Source organism: Trematomus bernacchii, unplaced genomic scaffold (assembly GCF_902827165.1).
Source record: "Trematomus bernacchii unplaced genomic scaffold, fTreBer1.1, whole genome shotgun sequence".
Taxonomy (NCBI): domain Eukaryota; kingdom Metazoa; phylum Chordata; class Actinopteri; order Perciformes; family Nototheniidae; genus Trematomus; species Trematomus bernacchii.
Window position 1 is genome coordinate 50,182 of NW_022987598.1, and position 22,068 is coordinate 72,249.

General features: G+C 38.2%; 1 protein-coding gene across 2 annotated transcripts in view; it reads left to right on the forward strand.

The window, feature by feature from the left end:
• trdn (triadin) overlaps positions 1-16,128 on the forward strand; it is a 38,837-nt gene extending 22,709 nt beyond the window's left edge. For both annotated transcript variants that reach the window (XM_034130634.1, XM_034130633.1), the window contains 19 exons: positions 308-361; positions 442-489; positions 680-1,075; positions 2,054-2,101; positions 2,181-2,219; positions 2,375-2,407; positions 2,564-2,605; positions 2,695-2,745; positions 2,856-2,900; positions 3,011-3,058; positions 3,597-3,638; positions 3,802-3,849; positions 10,095-10,142; positions 10,879-10,983; positions 11,109-11,144; positions 11,571-11,615; positions 11,857-11,883; positions 14,245-14,289; positions 15,284-16,128. In XM_034130634.1, the coding sequence (XP_033986525.1) occupies positions 308-361; positions 442-489; positions 680-1,075; positions 2,054-2,101; positions 2,181-2,219; positions 2,375-2,407; positions 2,564-2,605; positions 2,695-2,745; positions 2,856-2,900; positions 3,011-3,058; positions 3,597-3,638; positions 3,802-3,849; positions 10,095-10,142; positions 10,879-10,983; positions 11,109-11,144; positions 11,571-11,615; positions 11,857-11,883; positions 14,245-14,289; positions 15,284-15,483 (1,400 nt within the window). In that variant the 3' untranslated portion in view covers positions 15,484-16,128. The remainder of the gene's footprint in view (positions 1-307; positions 362-441; positions 490-679; positions 1,076-2,053; positions 2,102-2,180; positions 2,220-2,374; positions 2,408-2,563; positions 2,606-2,694; positions 2,746-2,855; positions 2,901-3,010; positions 3,059-3,596; positions 3,639-3,801; positions 3,850-10,094; positions 10,143-10,878; positions 10,984-11,108; positions 11,145-11,570; positions 11,616-11,856; positions 11,884-14,244; positions 14,290-15,283) is intronic.
• Positions 16,129-22,068: the final 5,940 nt, after the last annotated feature.

Sequence of the window (22,068 nt, forward strand, 5' to 3'; positions counted from 1 at the left end):
AAGAAGAGGGACCAATGAAAACGTTGTCATGTTGCCGTTGTTCAGCATGGAAACATTCATTAGCTAACAATGACATTATTGTTCTATTAATATAAAGGGAGGTCAGGTACTCTTTAAAACAGCTGCTAGTTATGGGTACTTTTTACTGAAGTACATTTCAAAGCCCATACTTCTTTACTTTTACTTGAGTAAAGAAGTTTAGTCAGTACTTCTACTTTTACCAGATAATCTGTACTTATACTTGAGTAAAGGATGTGTGTACTTCTGCCATCTCTGCCAATAATACCCATCTGTTGGTGTGTTGCAGTCGGACCCTGCAGACCTGCACCAGTTTACTGCCCGTCCCCTCCTGGCTGGTACGGTAAGTAACTCTATTATTATTGAGGGGAAATAAATATCATAATTTTATAACAACCTGATTAAAACACATTTATCTTCCAGTTCATCACGTTGTCACGGACAACCCGTACCCTCCTCCAACCATGCCAGGTATTTACACTGTACATACTGATATACACCTGAACATCAGCAGGAGAGGACTCTTTAAAGTAGAGACACTCAGACTGATATACACCTGAAAATATAATATACGCCTAATATGTTTTGACCAGTGTGATCATATGTTTCTCCATGTTTTCCATTTCTTCTGTTTAAATCTAAAACATTTCACATTTTCCAGCTCCCTCTGCTCCGGTTCTGACGGCTCACCCCTCTCACCCTTTGGACCCTGGAGCTCCCCCCCCCATGCACCCTCTCTATCAGCAGCACATGCATCCGATGTTTCAATATCAGCCGTACCCTCACATGCACCCTCACATGCACCCACACATGCACCCTCACATGCACCCACACATGCACCCACACATGCAGCCTCCCCCAGAACAACAAATGCCACCAGTACAACCAGAACCAGAAGCAGAAGCAGAGCAGCAGAAACCAGCAGCTGAAGCTCCGCCTGCAGAGACTGAAGCTCCGCCTGCAGAGACTGAAGCTCCGCCTGCAGAGACTGAAGCTCCGCCTGCAGAGACTGAAGCTCCTGCTGAGCCGGAGATCCAGAGTCCAGCTCCTGAACAAGGTGAGGAGAGACCAATTCATCACAACTCAGACTCACTTTACTCATGTTTATTCATCAGTAATGAGTCAAATAACTTTTAAAAAGAACTCATTTTGACTGCAGCAATTGCGATCGTGATATGAAAAGTAATTGAGAATTTTCATCCTTCTCAAAGATTTATTTAAACTGATCATGGTGTGATTTATTTTAAAGACTATCTGTACCAAACAAAATAAAGTAAATTTGTAGGCCGGGACTTCTACGCAGCTCCATAATACTTAATATTTAGACTTGCACTATAGTCAATATTAGGACTTCAATTAAATTCAGATTAATTGTGCAGCTCTAATTCTTATACAGTAGATTTTAACATGACATAGAGTTCATCTTATATTCATTCTGTGTGAGAAATGATGGCAAACTTGCAAACATATTGGCCCTCAAAGACAAAAAAGGGTTTATTTCTTATTTAAAAATGTGTTTAAAAAGCTTGATCACCATAAAATAATTTGCCTAGTTTATTTCTTACATCATGCCAGATATATTTTGTATTTCAAGTTTGTTGTTTTGTTAGATGTTATGTTCATATATGCAAATAAGGTGTAATCTAATAATAACTTCTGATCATTTTAGGAGAGACACATGTCAAGAAAGCCAAATTCTCTTAAAATATTGACCATTGCATAAAACAACATTTGCCTAAAAGGTGCACACTGCAAACTATTAAATCAGAATATTCCAGGTAAGGCTGTGCACAGAACTGAAGAAACAGACTTATTGCACGGATGGATTTATCCAAAAAAACGTTGACTCATTTTAAAATCCAGATCAACATTTGTATTTTTCTTTCCACTGCTGCCTTTGTCTGAACGTCATTACTATGAATATTATAAGCTTCATAATATGGCGTAAAGTACATGAAACAAGATTTAAAATGTTACTTAACTGAACTTAAAGTATAAACCATCAATTTCACGACTTAACTCTTCTCTCCTAAAGAAGCAGAGCCAGTTGAGGAAGAAGTGAAAGCCCCCTCGACCAAGAAAGGTACAAACTGTTTCATTTGAAGTTAAACTTGTCTCTAAACAGAAGCTGTGAATAATAATTACTCTGTGATATTTTGCAGCTGCACAGAAGAAAACAAAGGCTGCAGATTCAGAAAAAGGTACGTACTTTCCTCCATGAATGCCTCATTTGTCGGTAAACTGGAGGATTCACAGTGAATACCTGCAGCTGCGTGATGTCACAGTGATCTGTAAGAAAGCTTTCAGTACGGAAAATGAACTCAACGCGGCCGTTTGCCTCCAATTATCCCCTCAGAGGCAGCAGCAGCCGCACAGACGACAAAGAAAGGTAATTCATGTTTGCAGATTACTAATTCAACAACGTGCACTTCACTCTCGCTACAAATTATACACACTATACAAGCTGCAGCTCTCTGTTAATATACAAACATAATTACACACTTGATTTAGATGTGAATAACAAACACAACATATCCAATTCTAGATACTTCCAAAGAGAAAACCAAAGCTGGTGCTGCAAAGAAAGGTAAATACACATGAACTAAATGTGGTTTTCTTAAGGAATATTCATTTTAATGTAATATACACTGCATACAATTGTGGTATTTGTTGCAGAGACACTAGCAAAAAAAGAGAAGACAACAAGTCCTGCGGCGGCTAAGAAAGGTAATGAATATTTTGGTGGAAAATTAAGTTTCTATCTGGCGTCAGAACAGAAACATTTCCTTAATATTGTTTTATTTACTATTTGAAATCAGTTGCATTTATTTCTACAGAGCCAGCTGCAGAGAAAAGCAAAACGGCTGCAGCTGTAAAGAAAGGTAACGATAATTTTAGTAGAATTTAACATTTGTAATTAAACAAGATCCTTAGAAAAGTTACAATATTAAAGTTTGAACATACAGCTTTAAGATTGTATTTTTTGTTACAGAGCCAGCTGTGAAAGAGAAGACTAAAAGTCCTGCAGTAGCTAAGAAAGGTAAAACACATTTAAACTGAATGCAAAGTATTTCATTTAAAGAGGACATGTCTCCAAGCTTTAATGTTCAAAGAGCTCTTTATTTTTCTCATACTGCCTGTGCTGCAGCACCTCTTTTCACCCTCTGTCGGAAACCAGAGCCCAGTCTGCTCTGATTGGTTAGCTGACCGGCTCTGTTGTGATTGGTCAACCGCTTAGAGATGTCCCGCCCCTTAGCCTATCACGTACAATATGTTGGAGCGCTAGCCAATCGGAGCGTGAGCGTTCCATAGTGATGTCATTATGTTCCGGAAGCTTTACCATTTATCACCACAATATTATAAGTGTACATGTACTTTTTTATATTTCTTGTAAACTTGCTGTATTTTATAAAAGTTTTAAAAGCTGTTTTTATAATCGTTTTTTATATATATTTTTTTTTTACACGTTAATCCTCTACTGCATTTATATATGCAACATTATAAAACCAACCAAATGGTAACCAGATTGTGATTATTAATATTTAATTTAGTATCTTTTGAACTTTTTCTTTCTACAGAGCCAGCTGTAAAAGAGAAAGCCAAACCAGCCGCTAAGAAAGGTAAAACATCATTAGTCCAGAAGGCATCAAAAAAAGTGTGACAATTATGAAATAGTCTAAAAATCTAATCCTCTCCGTCCTTAATGAGAACGAGCCGCTGATATTTCAGTTTGAAATCAAAAGATTCAGGCAAATAATCATAACTCTTTCCTCATTAAACCAGAGCCTGCAGCTGCAAGACAGAAGATGAAATCAGGCTCTGAGAAGACAGGTACACACACACACACACACACACACACACACGCACGCACGCACGCACGCATGCACACACACACACACACACACACATATATGAGGTGTGATTTGTGCCAAAGAGCGAACTCACTGAGCAGACAATCGTGTCGGTCGTCGCCTACCATGCCGTGAACTATGCCGTGAGAGAAGTAACGTGACACTCTCGTCGCCACCCCTCTCGTCTGAGAAGCTACGTGACGTCTGCGTCTGAAGTTACTTTACTTAGTTATCACCAAATAACCCAGTAATGTTACAGCTACGTTGCTGTTCAAGCTAGAATCTATTTCAATATAGTTTTGGTATTAAAATAATGTTACACCTCTTGTATGCCCTGAATGCAAAAAACAACCACAGACAAGAATATATATTTTTAATTATCAAAATGATAACAAAGGCTGAAAAAACAGGAGAAGCCTGTCTTCCCTTGGTCTCCAGGAGAAAACTGTATATCACCAAGTTTTCATATAGTTTTGTGTGTGAAATAGATCGCTGCAGTGAACACGACTTTATGTATTTGTTTATGGTTTATTTGATTTGGAGGGATGCAGTATACGGGTCATTCCAGAATTGGAGGACAATTTAGACACCAACATTTTTGAAAAATGAACCTTTCATTTTATTATTTTTTGTTATGTATTTAGGAAAAACAGATAATAAACCATCAAAAAAAGTGATTTGCCCAGCTAAGGCATCAAATGTATATTTTCCAATGAAGAATTAACCCTGTTACTCTAATTATAGTAACAGGGTTGAAAATCAATGCTAATTTTAGCTTTTACCTCAGGAATTAATGCTAGCTGCACAATGTAATGCTATTGTCAAGGAATGGACACACTTAGATATTTAACTAAAGAAAGATACATTTGAAATTAATTTGTTTTAGTCTCATAATTTGAGTAACAGGGTTGCGTTTGTATGAGTGCCACACTCCTTCAAGAGTGACAAGATTGGAAATATATTACAAATAAAAGAGAGGACTTAGTTTTGGTCTACCCATGGTAGTAGCACATGGCTTGCTGATGTCCTTTCCACTGTGTCATGCGACAAACAGTTTTTTCACTTCCTCTGCCAAGCTAAAAAGGTTTCGGTAACAGGGTTGCGCGCATGTTGAGGGACACACCTTCTGTGCAAAATTACTGTTATTTAAAATGTGTTTATGATTTAACAAATAGATTTTACCATTACAAGACACATATATCAATAGAATAATACCAAAAAAGTAAATAAAAACCCTATTTTAAATGTTATATTTGACATGCAAGTTGGTCACCAAGAAGCTGGGACAAGAGAAAAGGGCAATTTTACGGGGTGTTCGAGAGCTATTTGATATTTTAAATAATATTTTGAAACCACTTTTTCTACAACTTTATATGCATCTTGTCTCAATACAAGTATATTTAACACAACAAGTGCATGTCTTAGCTTTTTGGGCATGGATTATTAGATTTTTTATATGGGGGACATGAAATGTCCTCCAATTCTGGAATGAGAAGTTCAGAGAAGAGGCAACCCCTATATATTGTTTATTTTATTTCATTTCAGCACCATGGCAGAGGCAAATATAGAGTTAATGTGTGGAGATTATAATGTCCCGTTTACTAAAATATGTATTGTTTTATGATGTTGAGTTGACAAAATAGTCACTGTGCTACATTTTGCTGCACTCAAGCATACTTCTGAAGACAAGAGTTGTGTCCCCCTTTGGCCACAAGGGGGAGTATATATATATTGTAATATATATATATTTTGTATAGATGTTGCAACTATACAGAGCTTTGGCAATACTATATGTAACTGAGGTCATGCTAATAAAGCTATTGAATTGAATTGAGTATACCTTTAAGTGAGCTGTCAGGAGGAAACAAAGGTTCGCCAACACATTGCACTACTGCTGAGAAAGGCTGTACGAAGACGTGAAACGATGTGCTGCAATGTCTGTATATTTTTGAAGAATGCCAAGTAAAGGAAGAAAGTAATAACTCGCACTGAGTCTTAATACATTACTTTATTTCTATTATATAACACTATCCAATGATTTATTATGTTTGTGTTACACACACCATTAACCTATACAACAATAGGGAGCCCTGGCTCAAGGACGGACAAAACAAGGACACCACACATGATTATTTTCCAATTACAGTATATTTATTTAAAGAGAGTAACTCAATTGTGATATCAGTTAATCAGTAATGTCTGTAGTGTACGGGTGTGTGATGTGTCAGCAGGGCCGGACTGGGACCATAGGTCAGGCCGGGAATTATACACCCAGCCAGGCCACTACCAGTTTTATTTGGGGGTGTTTTGCTGGATGTATCGTCAATATTTACAACGTTGCTGCCCGTAGTGATAGCCCTACAGTTTGAACCTACTACTTAAATAGAAACATATGGACATAGGATATTGTTAAAAAAAAGGTGTGCATATGTATTTGGGAACCTTTCCATGTGAACATGTTTTATGTGGGGGTGGACCTCAAATGGATTAAACTGTGATCAATAACTATAGTAACTTATTGAGAGAACATGAACATAGCTTGCTTATACTGTTGTCATTACATTTCCTTTGTTTTGTTCAGTGTTTTCATAGACATAGCCTATTGAAACAGTTTCCTCTGTACCTGCCAGTTCTGTCCACTGAGCTCTGCATCTCTCCCTCAGGGCCATCACCATCAGCATCATCTGATAGTGGAACTGAATAAGGAGAATATGTAATCATTACATTAACAACTATTTATGAAATAACATTATTCAAGAACATATATTATGCAACACTTATTTGATCACTTAGTTGACCCTGTATTTGCATGGCCTAATACCATAATGATTGTCTCCCCTTTAGACAACATAACCATCTCAAGTGATTCCCTCACAGTATGAGGGGTTTGTAGCCCCACAGTTAGCTGCAGTCTAACGGTTATATTACATATATTTGCCTTGAGTAACATTAAGGACATGTTTGGGTTTTGTGTAGCCTTATAGTCTCCAGTCACACAGGGCCTGCCACTAACTTAGCATTGGACTGAGAAACAGTTTTGTTGACAGTCGATGTGCACATCAGGCTACAATATAGAAAGAAATGTGGCTCATAATGTTCGCTCACTTACTTTCTGCTTCGTCATTCTACGGGGGGTTCTGAATAAATCAGTGATTTTAGGACATTTCGCTGCCTTTTTTTGCAGGATGGGGGTCCATCCTTCCACAATAATGAACCTTGCCGTCAGTTTCAGTCGGTCCAGTCCACACTACTGTAAACAGCAGCGCGCTGGTCTCGTGAGAAACGGAGAGTGGAACAACCAATCACATCTTCATTATTCTCCTGACATTTAAATGTGCGCATTCGCCAGTCTGACATAGACTGTATATATAAAGGTCTGGGGCCTCATTTATAAAGGGATATACGCTCAAAAAATGGCGTACGCCAGTTTCTACGCAATGTTTGCGATTTATAAAATACTAACTTGACGGGAAAATGTGCTGTCCTCCACGCAAACTCTAACCCATGCGTACGCACTAAGCACACAAACGGGAGAGACGAGAAACTGCGACACCGTTGGCAGAAGGAAGAATGGAGAGAAATATGTGGAAATAATACCATAAATAAAATGTTACCTCTCATTTATCAAATATGAAGAATTCATTTTCAAACATTGATTAAAGCCAATCTTTAAATGATTAAACAAACGCCTGTTTGAGACTCCTCAGTGCACACAAAAACATAACTTGGAGAAATAAATAAATACGGATATGCTATTTAAAACCACCTCGAATATGTTGTGTTAATGTTATGAAATGTTTTCTCATAAATGATGCGGTAAGCAGGAGGACAGAATTACGTCTAAACTGACGCCGTTTTGCATTTCTATAGGTTGTAGATACGAGTATGGTTTTATATACTATCACGTTTAATCATGTTTTATGCCGTTTGCCAAGACTTGATAAGCCGCTCGTAAAACACAGGAGGTATGGAAACTAAGAACACCATATGTGGTAAATTGTACAGCTAATATAACACAACACATTAGTTGTATTTCCTTTAACTGGTGGATTATGGATATATAGTTGCTGATCGACAGCTGGAACACAAACCACCAAATACAACAAAAATAATTCAGATTCAGTCGTCATGACTCCACTCCGGAGGGATTCCCCGATCATTTCTTAGTTTCTCATCAAGGGGGTGTCTCCTGTCCCCGGGACAAACACACTGCCTGAGGAAGGTTATGTGTATTTTTTTTGTCATTAACTTTTTTCGGACCACTTATTTATTTATTTTGGTGACGATCCGACCTCCATGCTGCTACTCTGGTTCAAACTGCATCCACCAAACAATATGATTTATCTCGACCTCCCCACAATAACCAAAATCTGACACGGTGTGAGATATCTTTTTTAGCTGTTCTGTCGTAATTTCCTGCGATCTTCTTCATGCAGTCAGTCAAAATGAATGAATGAATGGGCGTTTCTTTGACTATGTATAGGCAAATATGGGCGTTACGAGTCGATTGTGATTTATCAAGGGAAACAGGCGTAGGGAGTGCCGTACGCACTTCCCTCGCCGGTACGCAATGTTTTGTGAATCGGAAAATGGCGGAAAATTTCTGTACCTATTTTTGTGCTTTGTACTACGTAAGCAACCTTCCTACGTCAATCCTACGCAAGGCGTTATAAATGAGGCCCCTGGTCTGACAGGTGCGTGGTTCTCACTGCGCTTCATACCGGTGCAACTTTGAACACCTTCAATATATGCCGCATTAATGGATTTGGCCTGCAGTCACCGCATCTGGGCTGAATTAAACACGTATTATTTTAGTCCTGTGTGTTTATTAGAAGCCATGTCAGCAGGCCACATCACATCATGCCAGCGTTGCGTTCACAAGACATACAAGCCACAAACTGGCAATCGAAACATGCTACAACCTGAGGGACAGTGAATGAGACACACAGACACAGACACACCCACACACACCTTGAGGGAGGGAGGGACAGGTGATCGCAGTGCAGCGATCAGCTGTTCCCGAGCAGAGAGAGAGAGAGAGACAGCTGCTAGACACAACTCTTATTAATCCCCGTACCGGACAATTGTTATTTGTTCCAAATCGGAACCGGATTTCGGTTCCCGATCCTCATCACATCCCCAGCCACAGCCTTGGTCTTAACCGGTCTTGACATAAAATCTCGAGTCCTATAGGTCCGATACAGAGACAATACGAAACCAAATGCAGTCGATTCCGAGACCAATACCGTTAAAAAGTGGTCTGGAGACCGGTCTCGAGTACAACACCAGCAAATATTCTCATACTAATGATTATTAATTATTATTCCCCTCTCTTCTGATACCAATACTGTGCCGATGAGAAAGTGTACCTGTAACACTCTCCAAACTACTGTAGGAGCGGAATCATTCGAAAAATATAATATAGGATAATGCTATACAATGCTAACGGAGGCGAGACGTACGTTATTCACGCGCTTATCCACACGCACGTCATTCACACGCTTATGTACACGCTTATGTACACGTACGTTATCAACACGCGTATCTAAGATAGCACTTTCAAAGCTACGTGCCGCGCGTACTTTGAGCGCGTACTTTGAGCGCACCTATGATACGTCGCCGTGACGTCTGACGTCTGACAACGTCGTGACGTCGCCTGTATCGTACGTCAACCCATTCAAAATTGATGGAGGCGTTGGCACACGTTGACACGTTAGTTATCCGCTCAGTGAGCTTAGTTATCTGCTCTTTGGCACAAATCACACCTCATACACACGCACACACACACACACACACACACACACACACACACACACACACACACACACACACACACACACACACACACCATGTATACATCACTTTAGGGGACATTACATTGACTTACATGCATTTCCTGGAGACTTATCCTAACCTTAACAATAACCAACACATGCCTAACCCTAACCCTTACCCTTACCCTCACCAAGTCTTCACCCTAAAATTAATGATTCCCCTCATGGGGACCTCCATTATGTCCCCATAAGGGAGGCGAGTCCCCACACGTGACTGTGTAAACAGATGTAGGTCCCCACAAGGATAGTAATGCTAGGACACACACACACACACACACACACACACACACACACACACACACACACACACACACACACACACACACGAACGATCATAATTCTTGCCAAATAGAAAAATGATTGGAAACACATTTATTTTTGCTCCTCTCAGAAATGTCTCCTGTCAGGAGCAAAGACAAGACTCCGACAGCAAAGAAAGGTAAACAAATAAATACTTTTAATATTTGGTTTCTTCATCCAATTTCTCTCTTTCATTACATGTTCTGTTTTTAAAATGTAGGTTTTCATTTGTCAGATTCAGAGCCAATCAGACTAAAAACAAGATGAATACTTTTTCAAACTAAAACAGTTTTCTTTACAATATTCGTATAAAATACAAGATGTAAAATCCAGCAAAAAACGTTAAGCTATTTATAATTGTTTTGAACTTTTCAACAAAGAAACTGCTAGATTTGTAATTAAAATAATTTATCAAAAATAATTCTGTATTGATTTGGAGTCAACAGTGCACAGAATATGGGGAAAAACCCTCTAAAACTGTTGATTTTTTATCAAATATTGACATAAAATTTACAAAAAAACTACTAAAAGAGGAATGTCTTATTCCTCAACCGCAGTAATAATATCTAGTGTGGGATCAGTGGGTCTTGCATTACAGGAGTTTTGATACATGGACAAACAGACTTTTTTTTAGATGCACTTGATAGCTTTTTATAGCTTCTTGCTTATCACCCCTAGTAAGATTGTCTGTGTGTTTTAATTGTCTGTTTTCGTATGTGCACTGTGACAGTGTTAGTAAAAAATCTCCTTGTATATTAGTTTTATAATGACAATAAAGGCTTTATATTCTATCCAGTGGGTCTTGCATTATATATGTTTTGTTTATGCAGATGTTAAACCCAGAATTTTATTGACGTTATTGATATTTTGTTCAGATCCAGAGCCGATCAGCCGCCTGAGAGCGAGACTAGAAGATGTGAGGAAAGCAAACGTCACGTCTCAGGCGAAAGAGGAGAAGACGGCCAAATCTCCTGAAGCAGGTAACAGAGATTTCAATTGAACTTCAGTATGAGACAGACATTATATACCTTACAAGCTTTTATAGGCATGTAGGAAAGAGCTGGAACAACAAAGGATCTTGATTTGATTGTCTTTTTATTTTCAGCCAAGACTAGGTCAAAATCATCAGCAGACTCAAAAAGTAAGTCTAATATTTTTAGTTTTTTTTTACACTTTTACATGTTGTTTTAGTCTTGAAAGGAGCCGGCACTTTCTATTAACATCCTCCTTATTAAAAAGAGCAATATTTAAAAATTAAGAAAAGTATTATGGTCACGTTGAACATTTTTATAAAGCCTTTTTAGAACTGATTGGAGTCATTAATATCATTTAAACACAAGTGGCAGTAGCAGGGAAATAAATGAAGTCCCTACTGACTTTCAATTATTTATTAACATTGACACATTTAAGAATAAATGGGCTGTTTTATGCATTATAAAAAGGTCCAATTAGCGACACGCCAGGCTGCGTTACACTGAGAGGAGGACGACTGCAGGGGGATTTAATTAACACCACAGTACAGAGCGTTATTCGGCGGGTTTGAATTAGATTGTCTCTTCTCTTTCAGGCAAATCTGAGAAGGCTGAAAAGAAATCTGTGAAAGAGTCTGAAGGTAGGAATAGAGAATGAGAAGGTGTGTGTGTGTGTGTGTGTGTGTGTGTGTGTGTGTGTGTGTGTGTGTGTGTGTGTGTGTGTGTGTGTGTGTGTGTGTGTGTGTGTGTGTGTGTGTGTGTGTGTGTGTGTGTGTGTGTGTGTGTGTGTGTGTGTGTGTGTGTGTGTGTGTGTGTGTGTGTGTGTGTGAGGCAAATATTTAATATTAATCTGTTTTTCCTCTTCCTCCTCTCACTTTTTAGACAAGGAGAACAAACCAGCAAAAGCCAGTAAGTGTGACATTCACTCATCTCCACTGCTAATAATATCCAATTATTAACACGTCTTTTAACTTAAATGTGAACAGTGTTATTATAGCATCATGCATAATACTCTGTTCTAATAATTGTAGTTTTAACGCCAATTTCAGACCAGATAAAAGTGGACATATGATAGGATACACCTCTTTTAATTGGATTTATGTCCACCATCTATTCATCATTTCATTAATAAATACAAATAAATGCTGACTTGTATCACAATGCTGCAACTATATAAAAAATGCTTTGTTTATTTTGAGTCACCGGGTCACATGACATCAAGTCGATTGATAAAATCCAAGTGTTGACAGCAGTCTGTAAAAGTGAGTGTCAAGTGTCCAATATCCATCCCAAAAGTAACTTCATTGCAGTCCACACTTTATCTCAATGATGTACAAACGTACTTTTTTCCAAACAAAACCATGATTTTGTTCTAAACCTCACCTGGTAGATGTGTTGCCGAAACGTAACAAAGTTCATTTTGATTCAAAATACAAAGCTAATAAGATAGTAATGTGGGAGGGAATCCATTTCAATCAAGGCTTAATTGAGAGTTTATGTTGTATGGGAATGTTATTTTGGTTTGGTTTGGAAAATGACCCAAAAGCAAGACTTTTACTTACATCAAAAACAGGCAAATTTACCTGAAAACAAACATAATCCAGAACATAAGCAAAGTAGAACATCTGGAAGGAAATGATTGGAAATGTTCTGGTATTTATACTGGAGTCTGATTAGGGAAATGTGAAGCAGGTGTGCAGGTGGGGGGGGGGGGGGGGGGGGCGGAGGTCAGGTGACAGGAAGTGATTTACTGCAGGAGGGAGGGGCATGCTAGCTTGAATACAGGGGAAAGAAGTATTTAAATCTTTAACTTACGTCAAAGTAATAATAACAAACACAAGTAAAACTCTGCATTAAAAAACGTACTTAAGTAAAAGTGTTATCAGGCAAATAAATATCAAAAATACAATTTATTTTCTCCTTTATTCCTTTGGGTAATCTTTATTATAGGTCAACAAAACGTACTTATTCTATCACATGTTTTATACTATAATCTTAATGAAAAAATAGCACCTTTATTGTGTTACATACAGTAAGGTGGTTCATTATTTCTTATTATAAGCCCATAAAATGTGATGCATTATCATCATTTGTTGTACTTAAAAGGTAGAAAATAACCAAGTTGTGTGAGAAATGTAACAATATGCAATAGTACATGTAAATACTCAAGTAAAAGCTGTACAGTACATGAGGAAATGTACTACTTTCCTCCAGCTGGATTCCCACTAGTCAATACAACATATAAGATATCAAAAAGGATAAATTAAGAAACATATTAAGTCTTTTTGTTAAATGTTTTACACCGTATGCTTGTTGTTCATAGAGAATGGAAAAAGGGCTTCCTGTAGAGCTTGAGGTATTCAGTTCATTTCCTCCTTCTTCCCACTGGTTGACTCAACATGAATCTGCTGTAATGACATCATGATCCTAAATTATTATTATATTTATTTAATGAGATGAGCTGATGGAGTCCAGATTACCGGCCTCCAGTCATCGCCACGGATTATGTGACTTTTGATGAATTCAGCAACAATAACACTTTAGACAAATTGATTAAACCCATGAAGCAGAACCCATTCAAGTGTTAGAGCTCTGTTCTTAGTGAGTCATCCAGTGGAGAATAAACCCCCCCTCACACACACACACACACACACACACACACACACACACACACACACACACACACACACACACACACACACACACACACACACACACACACACACACACACACACACACACACACACACACACACACACACACACACACACACACTTCCCCGAGTGACTCCACACTTTCCTTTTTAACGTCTGGCGCACTGTTTCCTGTTTCTTGGAGCAAAAATTGTTTGATTTCTGTTTAATTTGCTGCAATATCTGTAAAGATGTGTGTTTTTTGTATTACTCTATAGATTCTATACCAACCAATAATCCAAATTAACTGTTTTACAACTCATAAACCAATCTATATTTGACTTTTTGGCCCTGTAAAGTGCAGAAGAAGTCTTGATTTTCTCCATAAATGTATGTTAAAATCAATCTGACATTGGGATTCTCCTCTCACTAACGGGAGAGTGAAAGTCTCTCTTTTTCTTTCTCTTTCCAGACTGTTTTCCTCCCATCACTTAAATGCATGTCATCCTTTGTCTTCTTTCTCTCTTTCTCACAGTCTCACAGTCTCACAGTCTCACAGTCTCACAGTCTCACAGTCTCACACTTGACTATAAAACTGACGTTATATAACAATGTGTGAATTCCCATTTCTTGCAGAGGAGACCGCGACTGATAAAAGTAGCAAAGAGAAGAAGAAACCAAGTAAGAGTTGCTTTACTTTTGGGAAATGGGGATTATTGGAGGTTTATTTCACTATTATTATTTTATTAGTTTTATTTAAAGGTCCCCTATTATTTAAAATCCACTTTTTCATGTCTCTTCTACATACAGTAACCATGTGTCCCCTCTGTGTAAAGAGACTCTGAAAGTTTCAGGAACAAAGATTCTCTCTCTTTTTCTCCTGATCCATTTATATAAAAACCTGTCTGAAAATGAGCTGATCAGATTTTGGCCACTTTATGATGTCATAATGATGTTTTGTCTTGTGTAACCATTAGCCAATCAGCAACCAAGGTAACCCCCCCCCCCCCCCCCCCCCCACCTTATCACCTGAATCTCCTCCTAGAGCACCATTGAGTTCTTTTTAACCAAATCTCTCTCAGAGGGGCGTGGGGAGGGGCTCCTTATTTTCATCTAAAGTAACAGACAGAGAATCAGCACTTTGGAAACAGGGCTGAAACAGAGGGGATTATGGGATGCTGCAATGATCTGTTTGGTGCTTCGAGCCAAACACTTCAGAGACATGTTTGTATATATCTAAGACCTATAATAAATTGATGTTAAACAGTATAATAACGGCCCTTCAAGTCCCAGGCTCATCTGGTGCTGTCCAGTGCAAATTGGATGAACTACAAATCACAATATAATATAAACTTTTAATCTTTTATTTATGATCGATCTCAATTCAAACAAAACAACACCTTACAAGGACACCTTACAATTCATAAAATATTCTAAGGAAAGGTTTAAGACAGTACAAAAGGATCGTAACAGGGAACATGTTGGGGAGACAGGGGACATGTAGCACTACAGTGAGTAGGCTGATCTGAACAGGTGGGTTTTGAGGAGGGTCTTGAATGTGGTGATTGTGTCAGACTGTCGGATGTGAAGGGGGAGAGAGTTCCAGAGATGAACACATGATGCTCTTATATGCAATGCGTTGCTGATCCCTTCTTCTCTCTCGGTGTCTCCACAGGTCAGAGATTCTTCCAGTGCGTTTACGTCCCCGGTAGAAACGCTCAGTACCCGTTACGACCTTTAACCCCGGCCATGTCCCCCGCCATGAGGTCCCCCGCAATGAGGTCCCCCTCCATGATGTCCCCCTCCATGATGTCCCCTGCCATCAGGTCCATGTTGGAGCAGCAGCAGAAGGCGGCTCGAGCGTCGGGACAATAAGACAAACTCTCTGAAAACTGAAAACTCTGCAGCCCCCCGTCCAGCAGGGGGAGACCTTTTCTAAATCTGTGGATCCTCAAACTCGGAGGAAAACCACAGACAGATAGATGAGAGGACAGAAATATGTTGTCTTTAATTTATTTATGTATATTTCTCTCCATGTGGTCGAGCTCCTGTTGATATCTCCCATCGCTGCCATGCTTTAGATTTGATGCATTTTTTTATTTATTTTCTTGGTTGGCCCATACATGAACTTTGCTCATTTCTTTTTCAGGCAGCATTAGTTAAATTAAACAAAATTAACTATGTATTTTGACAAAAATCTAATTTATGTGAATATAAAAACTAATCCCAAATATTAGTAATTTAGGCAAAATTGAATGAACATAAATTGGCATAATGTTGTTTTCAGTTTGCGTTTGTAGTCAAGTTTAATATTGATGTATTTAATGTGCATATGTTATCTAATTTAACATAATTGAAGGCATTTGCTCTGACAAGAACATTAAGCATTTGCTTTGTTACATGATCAATTAAAAAAACATAACAGAATATTAATTTATTCAGTCATAATAATTCCAAATGTGGATATTATTTTGCAAAGAAACTTAAAGTGGACCTGTCATGCTATATTTGTATAATATATTGTAGGGCCATACCTATATAAGGCATATTTATATGTTTTCTTTTTCAAAATACCAAACAGATCATGCATTTTAGCCATGCCTCATTTCGCTCTATTTTGCTCTCCTCCACCCTGTCTTTGCATGCGCTGCAGCTGACCACGCCCCCCTGCAAAGGAGGGGGCCGAGTTACGAGCGTTGTGTTACCATGCTGTTACCATGCCACGGCAACCTCTCATTCCCCTGATAGGTGGAGAGTTGGCCATATAGGCGGAGCTCCTCCGTCCTGGCGTCAGCGAAATGTTCAAATCTGGATCAGTCTGTATCAGATCCGTTGCAGCCCCGTTTTTAGAGATTTGGGTATGGAGGAAAATAGAGAGGGTTGTGTTTTCTGATACTTGGTGAGTTCCCTGGAACACCGGGGACACATATTCATGTATAAAAGATGTACAAAAGTGCATTTTGCATGATAGGTCCCCTTTAAAAAACGTATTAAAAAATGAGAATAAATATAGATATTGCTTGTATCGGACATGATGGGATTACCCATTACTTGAATGGGCATGTTGCATAATTCAGATTTTTTATTTTACTATTAGAGCTGTTATCTTTAGCTAGTTTTATCTTTTATTTCTAATCATAGATTCAAAACACCCTTACCCTGCGTCGCGTAACGAGAGCATGTTGTGTTTTAAATGCACCAGATTAGCATGTTAATGTTCGGAGGGTGAAATCCCAGGAGCTCCCACATCTGATCCCAGCATCCTCCCTGTCTCTGATCCCGAGTCTCATCAACATGATAAACGTTGGTAAATGAATAATGATGATGCATTTCCTTCTTACATTACCTAATTATAGGCAGGAGTAAAGAGCCCAGTGTATGAACCTGCAGGACGTGCTAAAATAACACACTTCATTTAGTTAAAAGAGATCCTTTGACATGTTAAAATGCAATTATTTGATGGTTTTAATTCCCAGAAACAAATGCATTTATGTCGGTTTTGAGAAACAGTTGCTAATTTAACTTCAAATAAGTGAAAATAAGGGCTTGAAGTAATAGTATCCAGTATATGAGATCCTCATCTAATACTACTGATATGTTTATACTTGAGTAATGTTCTTTTATAATAAATAATTGGCAATTCTCTAAATCTTTAAAGCTTAAAAGTCAGCTTTTTTCTTAAAAATGTGTGTAGTTTCAATTTCCCACAATGCTGCATATTTTATCACCTAGGATCTCTAACAGTTTAAATATGAGCTTTATTTAGACATACATAGTGATTATAACATTTTCAGAGACAGGGAGTCTGCACAGGATGACTTTAATGACCAACTAATGAGACGCTGTGATGTCTACAGTGGATAAATGTCATGTTACTGATCAGCTTATTTACAGAGCTTGATACATGTTTTCATATTTTCTGTTACCTCACTCGCTTTGGTTTTGTACCTTCAAGGCTGCAAAACTGTAGCTGAGCTTTTATCGGCAATTTGCTGTTGTCTTACTGAGTGAAAACCAGAGAACCAAAAGGGTGTTTTCACACTGTTAATCCCGGGATAACACACACATTAGTCAAGGGTTTGATGTAGATTTCGTCTAACACGTTGTTCACACTCACAGACTGAAAGTGTACGATTATTTCCTCCATGTTTTGCAGTGTAAGACACTCTTACCTAAAGTTTAACCCACAGTTTACTATTCCTTGTATTGCAGGACTATCCTAAACCTTTTCACGGTTATTCCCCAAAAAGTCTTAAGGTGTGTTCAGAGGCGATGCAGATGCATACAAAGTAAAATGAAAAATGTGAGGGCATAGGAACATTTGCAGATTCAATGAGTAGTGCAAACATCCTAAAACACTTCTATTCAAGCAAAAATAATGCACTAATCCTGCAGCGATTAATTCACTTACCTATTATGGTACTGCTTCTATGGGTGTCAAGATATACCCGTATGATAACTGTGATAAAAGAGACAATTGTGCAGTGAAAATCTTATTTCCAGACAGCTTTAGTTGCTACCAAGCTAACAGCACAACCCAGTTCGTGTTATAGTCACGAAATGGATCTATTGATTCGTGTTTACCAACATGATTTCCAAATTTTTTTCGTGTCACAAAGAACGATTTTAGAAGCAATGTATTTTTATTGGTAGTATGTTTCGTGCCTGCACCAAATAATAACAAATTAGAAGGAAAAAAATTATTAAAAAAATACAGATTTCAGTATTCTGAGGTTCTGAGCCCCATTTATTTTCCTCGCGGACGGCACAAAAAGTCCGACATTATACAATTTAAAATAAAAACAATAATCGTGGCTTGATATTGAGTAAGAAAAGGTTTTTATGAACCACACAGCTTCTGGTCTTCCAAGATCCGACCGGACAAAAAGACGTGGTGCAGGCACGAAACACACTACCAATAGAAATACATTGCTTTTAAAATCGTTCTGTGTGACACGAAAAAAATGGGAAAATCGTGTTGGTGAACACGAATCAATAGATTAAATTAATTTTGTGACTATTACACGAAATGCCGTGAAACTGGGTTGAACAGCAACATCTGGCCCCTGTTAAGTTTGTTATTGGCTATTTGAGGCCCCACTTATAGCACAAACAGTGAGAACAATGCTTTGTGTTTGCTCTGAATGCACCTTTAAGATCAGTGGTGTGAATCTGGGTTGGAACCAAAGCAATCTATGATAGCTGTGAGCAGTTAGCTGTTAGCTGTTAGCCGTTAGCGGTTAGCTGTTAGCGGTTAGCATAAGTGTGAATACTGAACCCGAGGCTCTAAGTAAACTCTGGGTTAATGAGTCCATGTGTGAAATGAGGTGAAAGCTCTCAGCACATCCTGTCAACAGGCCTGAGAAATGTTACAGGGAGGGAGCTCATGGACAAATAACATCTGACATCCTGGTACATTAGCAGCTTACTGAGTGTGTGTACTGTTGGAGAGGCATTTAGGAGACACCTGGAGATGGTGTGTACTTCAGGTGCGTTTGTTTATAGAGGAATTATTCCAGTGGGGAGATGCAGCAGGAGGCGGCTGCTCCAGAGACTTCAGCTGTTTAGCAGCTGCTCATATTAACAGACAGTTGCAGCTGGGGGCTGTAACGTGTTTAAAATATAATATACTCTCACTAGACTGTATACAACATAAGATTGTGCAATGCTGTTAAGAGCACGCCTTTTCCTGCTCGTTGTCACTGCACTCTGGCAGATGAGAAAGTACTGTATGTGCACTTGAAGCATAAAACAAACACACTTAGCATATTTACTTTAGCTGTTTAAGTTTTGCTGACCATTTCACAGAGACCATGTTATATTTATCAGTCAGTAAAATACATTTGGAGCAAGTAGGCCTACTCCTGAAGTCAAGAGATGTAGTAAAACCCTCAGAGGATGTTGGAGGGATAAATGAGTCAAAAAAACACTTGAGAAAATTAATTGTGGAGTTTATTAAGTAAAGAAAGAACATTATGTTATTGTACGTACCGCGATTAAATCACAATCGTTTACTAGACTTAACTAAGTGGTTTTGTTGCCTTAACGTAACCAAGTTTAAGTGATAATGCGGAGAATACTGCAATCAGATGTAAACAATGAATGTATTTAACATTCATATTCTATATTACAACTACATAAAGTGCCTTAAACATACAATTAAAACCAGTCTATGTTTAATCTACTGCAACAATAGTATAAACAATATATCTTTTGTGTTATTTGGAACATGAGGGTCAATTTAGGAACAAGTGTTAAACAGAAGGCAACAATGAATTATGACTTAATGAATATTGGATAGGATGTGAGCTTTCCAGCTTGCAGGAGAACACATGTAGTTAAGTTAATGTAATGTTTTTAACTAATTGTTTTTCTTCATGAAGTGCCTATAAAGTGTACAGTAGCCAGCAGAGTCAAAGACAGAAACAGCTCCATGTGTGCTTTGCATCACACAGTTTATGGCTGTTGTTTATAATATATGCTGACAGTGATTGGCTGTTTTAAACCAGGTTTCTGAAAAGTGTAAAGCCTGGAGGAAAATGAGGAACGTGCCGCAGTAGCTGCTGTTCCAGAGTAAATGTTTTAAAACTACTTTTGTAAAGATTTCAGAAGACGTTCACATGTGTGACTGAATGTGAGGAGCTTGTTTTGTGAATGAAATCTACAGTATTCATTTCAAAAGTTAAAGTCAATAGAAAATGTGATGATTTTGTTGCAAAAAGAGACGATTAATCGCGAAAAATGCGAGTTTTTTTCATGTTTCTTTTGGAGAAATGACCTCCACTTACAATTATGATTTGAGGTTGTTTAGAAGGATCACTTATTGTCAATGTTTCTTATTGAATTTGCATGATGGTGTCATTTAAAGGAAGTACAACAACACATGTTTGAGTTGTAATATCCAGTGTAAAATACCCAACAGTCGGTCAGGAGCTGTATAAAGACTGTAGATAATAGTTTCTTTTATTTGTTGCACTCACCTCATAAACTATAAGAGATACAAATTATTTCATACACTGGTTTTATTTTGTAAAAAAGGTAATTTGTTTGAAAAAGGGACGATTGTTTTGACTGTGATGTTGGCAATAACTTTATCTAGTATCCCAACAAGACGACACAAACTACCTGTTGCATGTATGATAAAGCAGAGGTGTATGATAGGATGCCTTTATCACTGTTTTAAAACATTTTCGGTGCCAAATAAATGTAAAAAATGATATTTCAGGCACTTAAGATACTGAGGCTGTCTGCTGTGGTGTAGAATATAATCACCAAAGTGCATTTTGTGAGTCATCATTTCAATAAATATTTGCAGAAATTTGTGAGGCCATTATCTGTCTTTCTTTTCATTTATCGTAGGCTAGAATAATTTGTGAGATATTGTTGGTGCATGTAAATGTTCTGCAAAGGTTGCGTTCTGGTTTCCGACAGAGGGTGAAAAGAGGTGCTGCAGCACAGGCAGTATGTAAGTAAGCATGGAAACATGTCACAGTAGAGACACTACATACTGATATACACCTGAACATCAGCAGGAGAGGACTCTTTAAAGTAGAGACACTACATACTGATATACACCTGAACATCAGCAGGAGAGGACTCTTTAAAGTAGAGACACTACATACTGATATACACCTGAACATCAGCAGGAGAGGACTCTTTAAAGTAGAGACACTACATACTGATATACACCAGAACATCAGCAGGAGAGGACTCTTTAAAGTAGAGACACTACATACTGATATACACCAGAACATCAGCAGGAGAGGACTCTTTAAAGTAGAGACACTACATACTGATATACACCTGAACATCAGCAGGAGAGGACTCTTTAAAGTAGAGACACTACATACTGATATACACCTGAACATCAGCAGGAGAGGACTCTTTAAAGTAGAGACACTACATACTGATATACACCTGAACATCAGCAGGAGAGGACTCTTTAAAGTAGAGACACTACATACTGATATACACCAGAACATCAGCAGGAGAGGACTCTTTAAAGTAGAGACACTACATACTGATATACACCAGAACATCAGCAGGAGAGGACTCTTTAAAGTAGAGACACTACATACTGATATACACCTGAACATCAGCAGGAGAGGACTCTTTAAAGTAGAGACACTACATACTGATATACACCTGAACATCAGCAGGAGAGGACTCTTTAAAGTAGAGACACTACATACTGATATACACCTGAACATCAGCAGGAGAGGACTCTTTAAAGTAGAGACACAAAATACAAATATACACCTGAACATCAGCAGGAGAGAACTCTTTAAAGTAGAGACACTACATACTGATATACACCTGAACATCAGCAGGAGAGGACTCTTTAAAGTAGAGACACAAAATACAAATATACACCTGAACATCAGCAGGAGAGGACTCTTTAAAGTAGAGACACTACATACTGATATACACCTGAACATCAGCAAGAGAGGACTCTTTAAA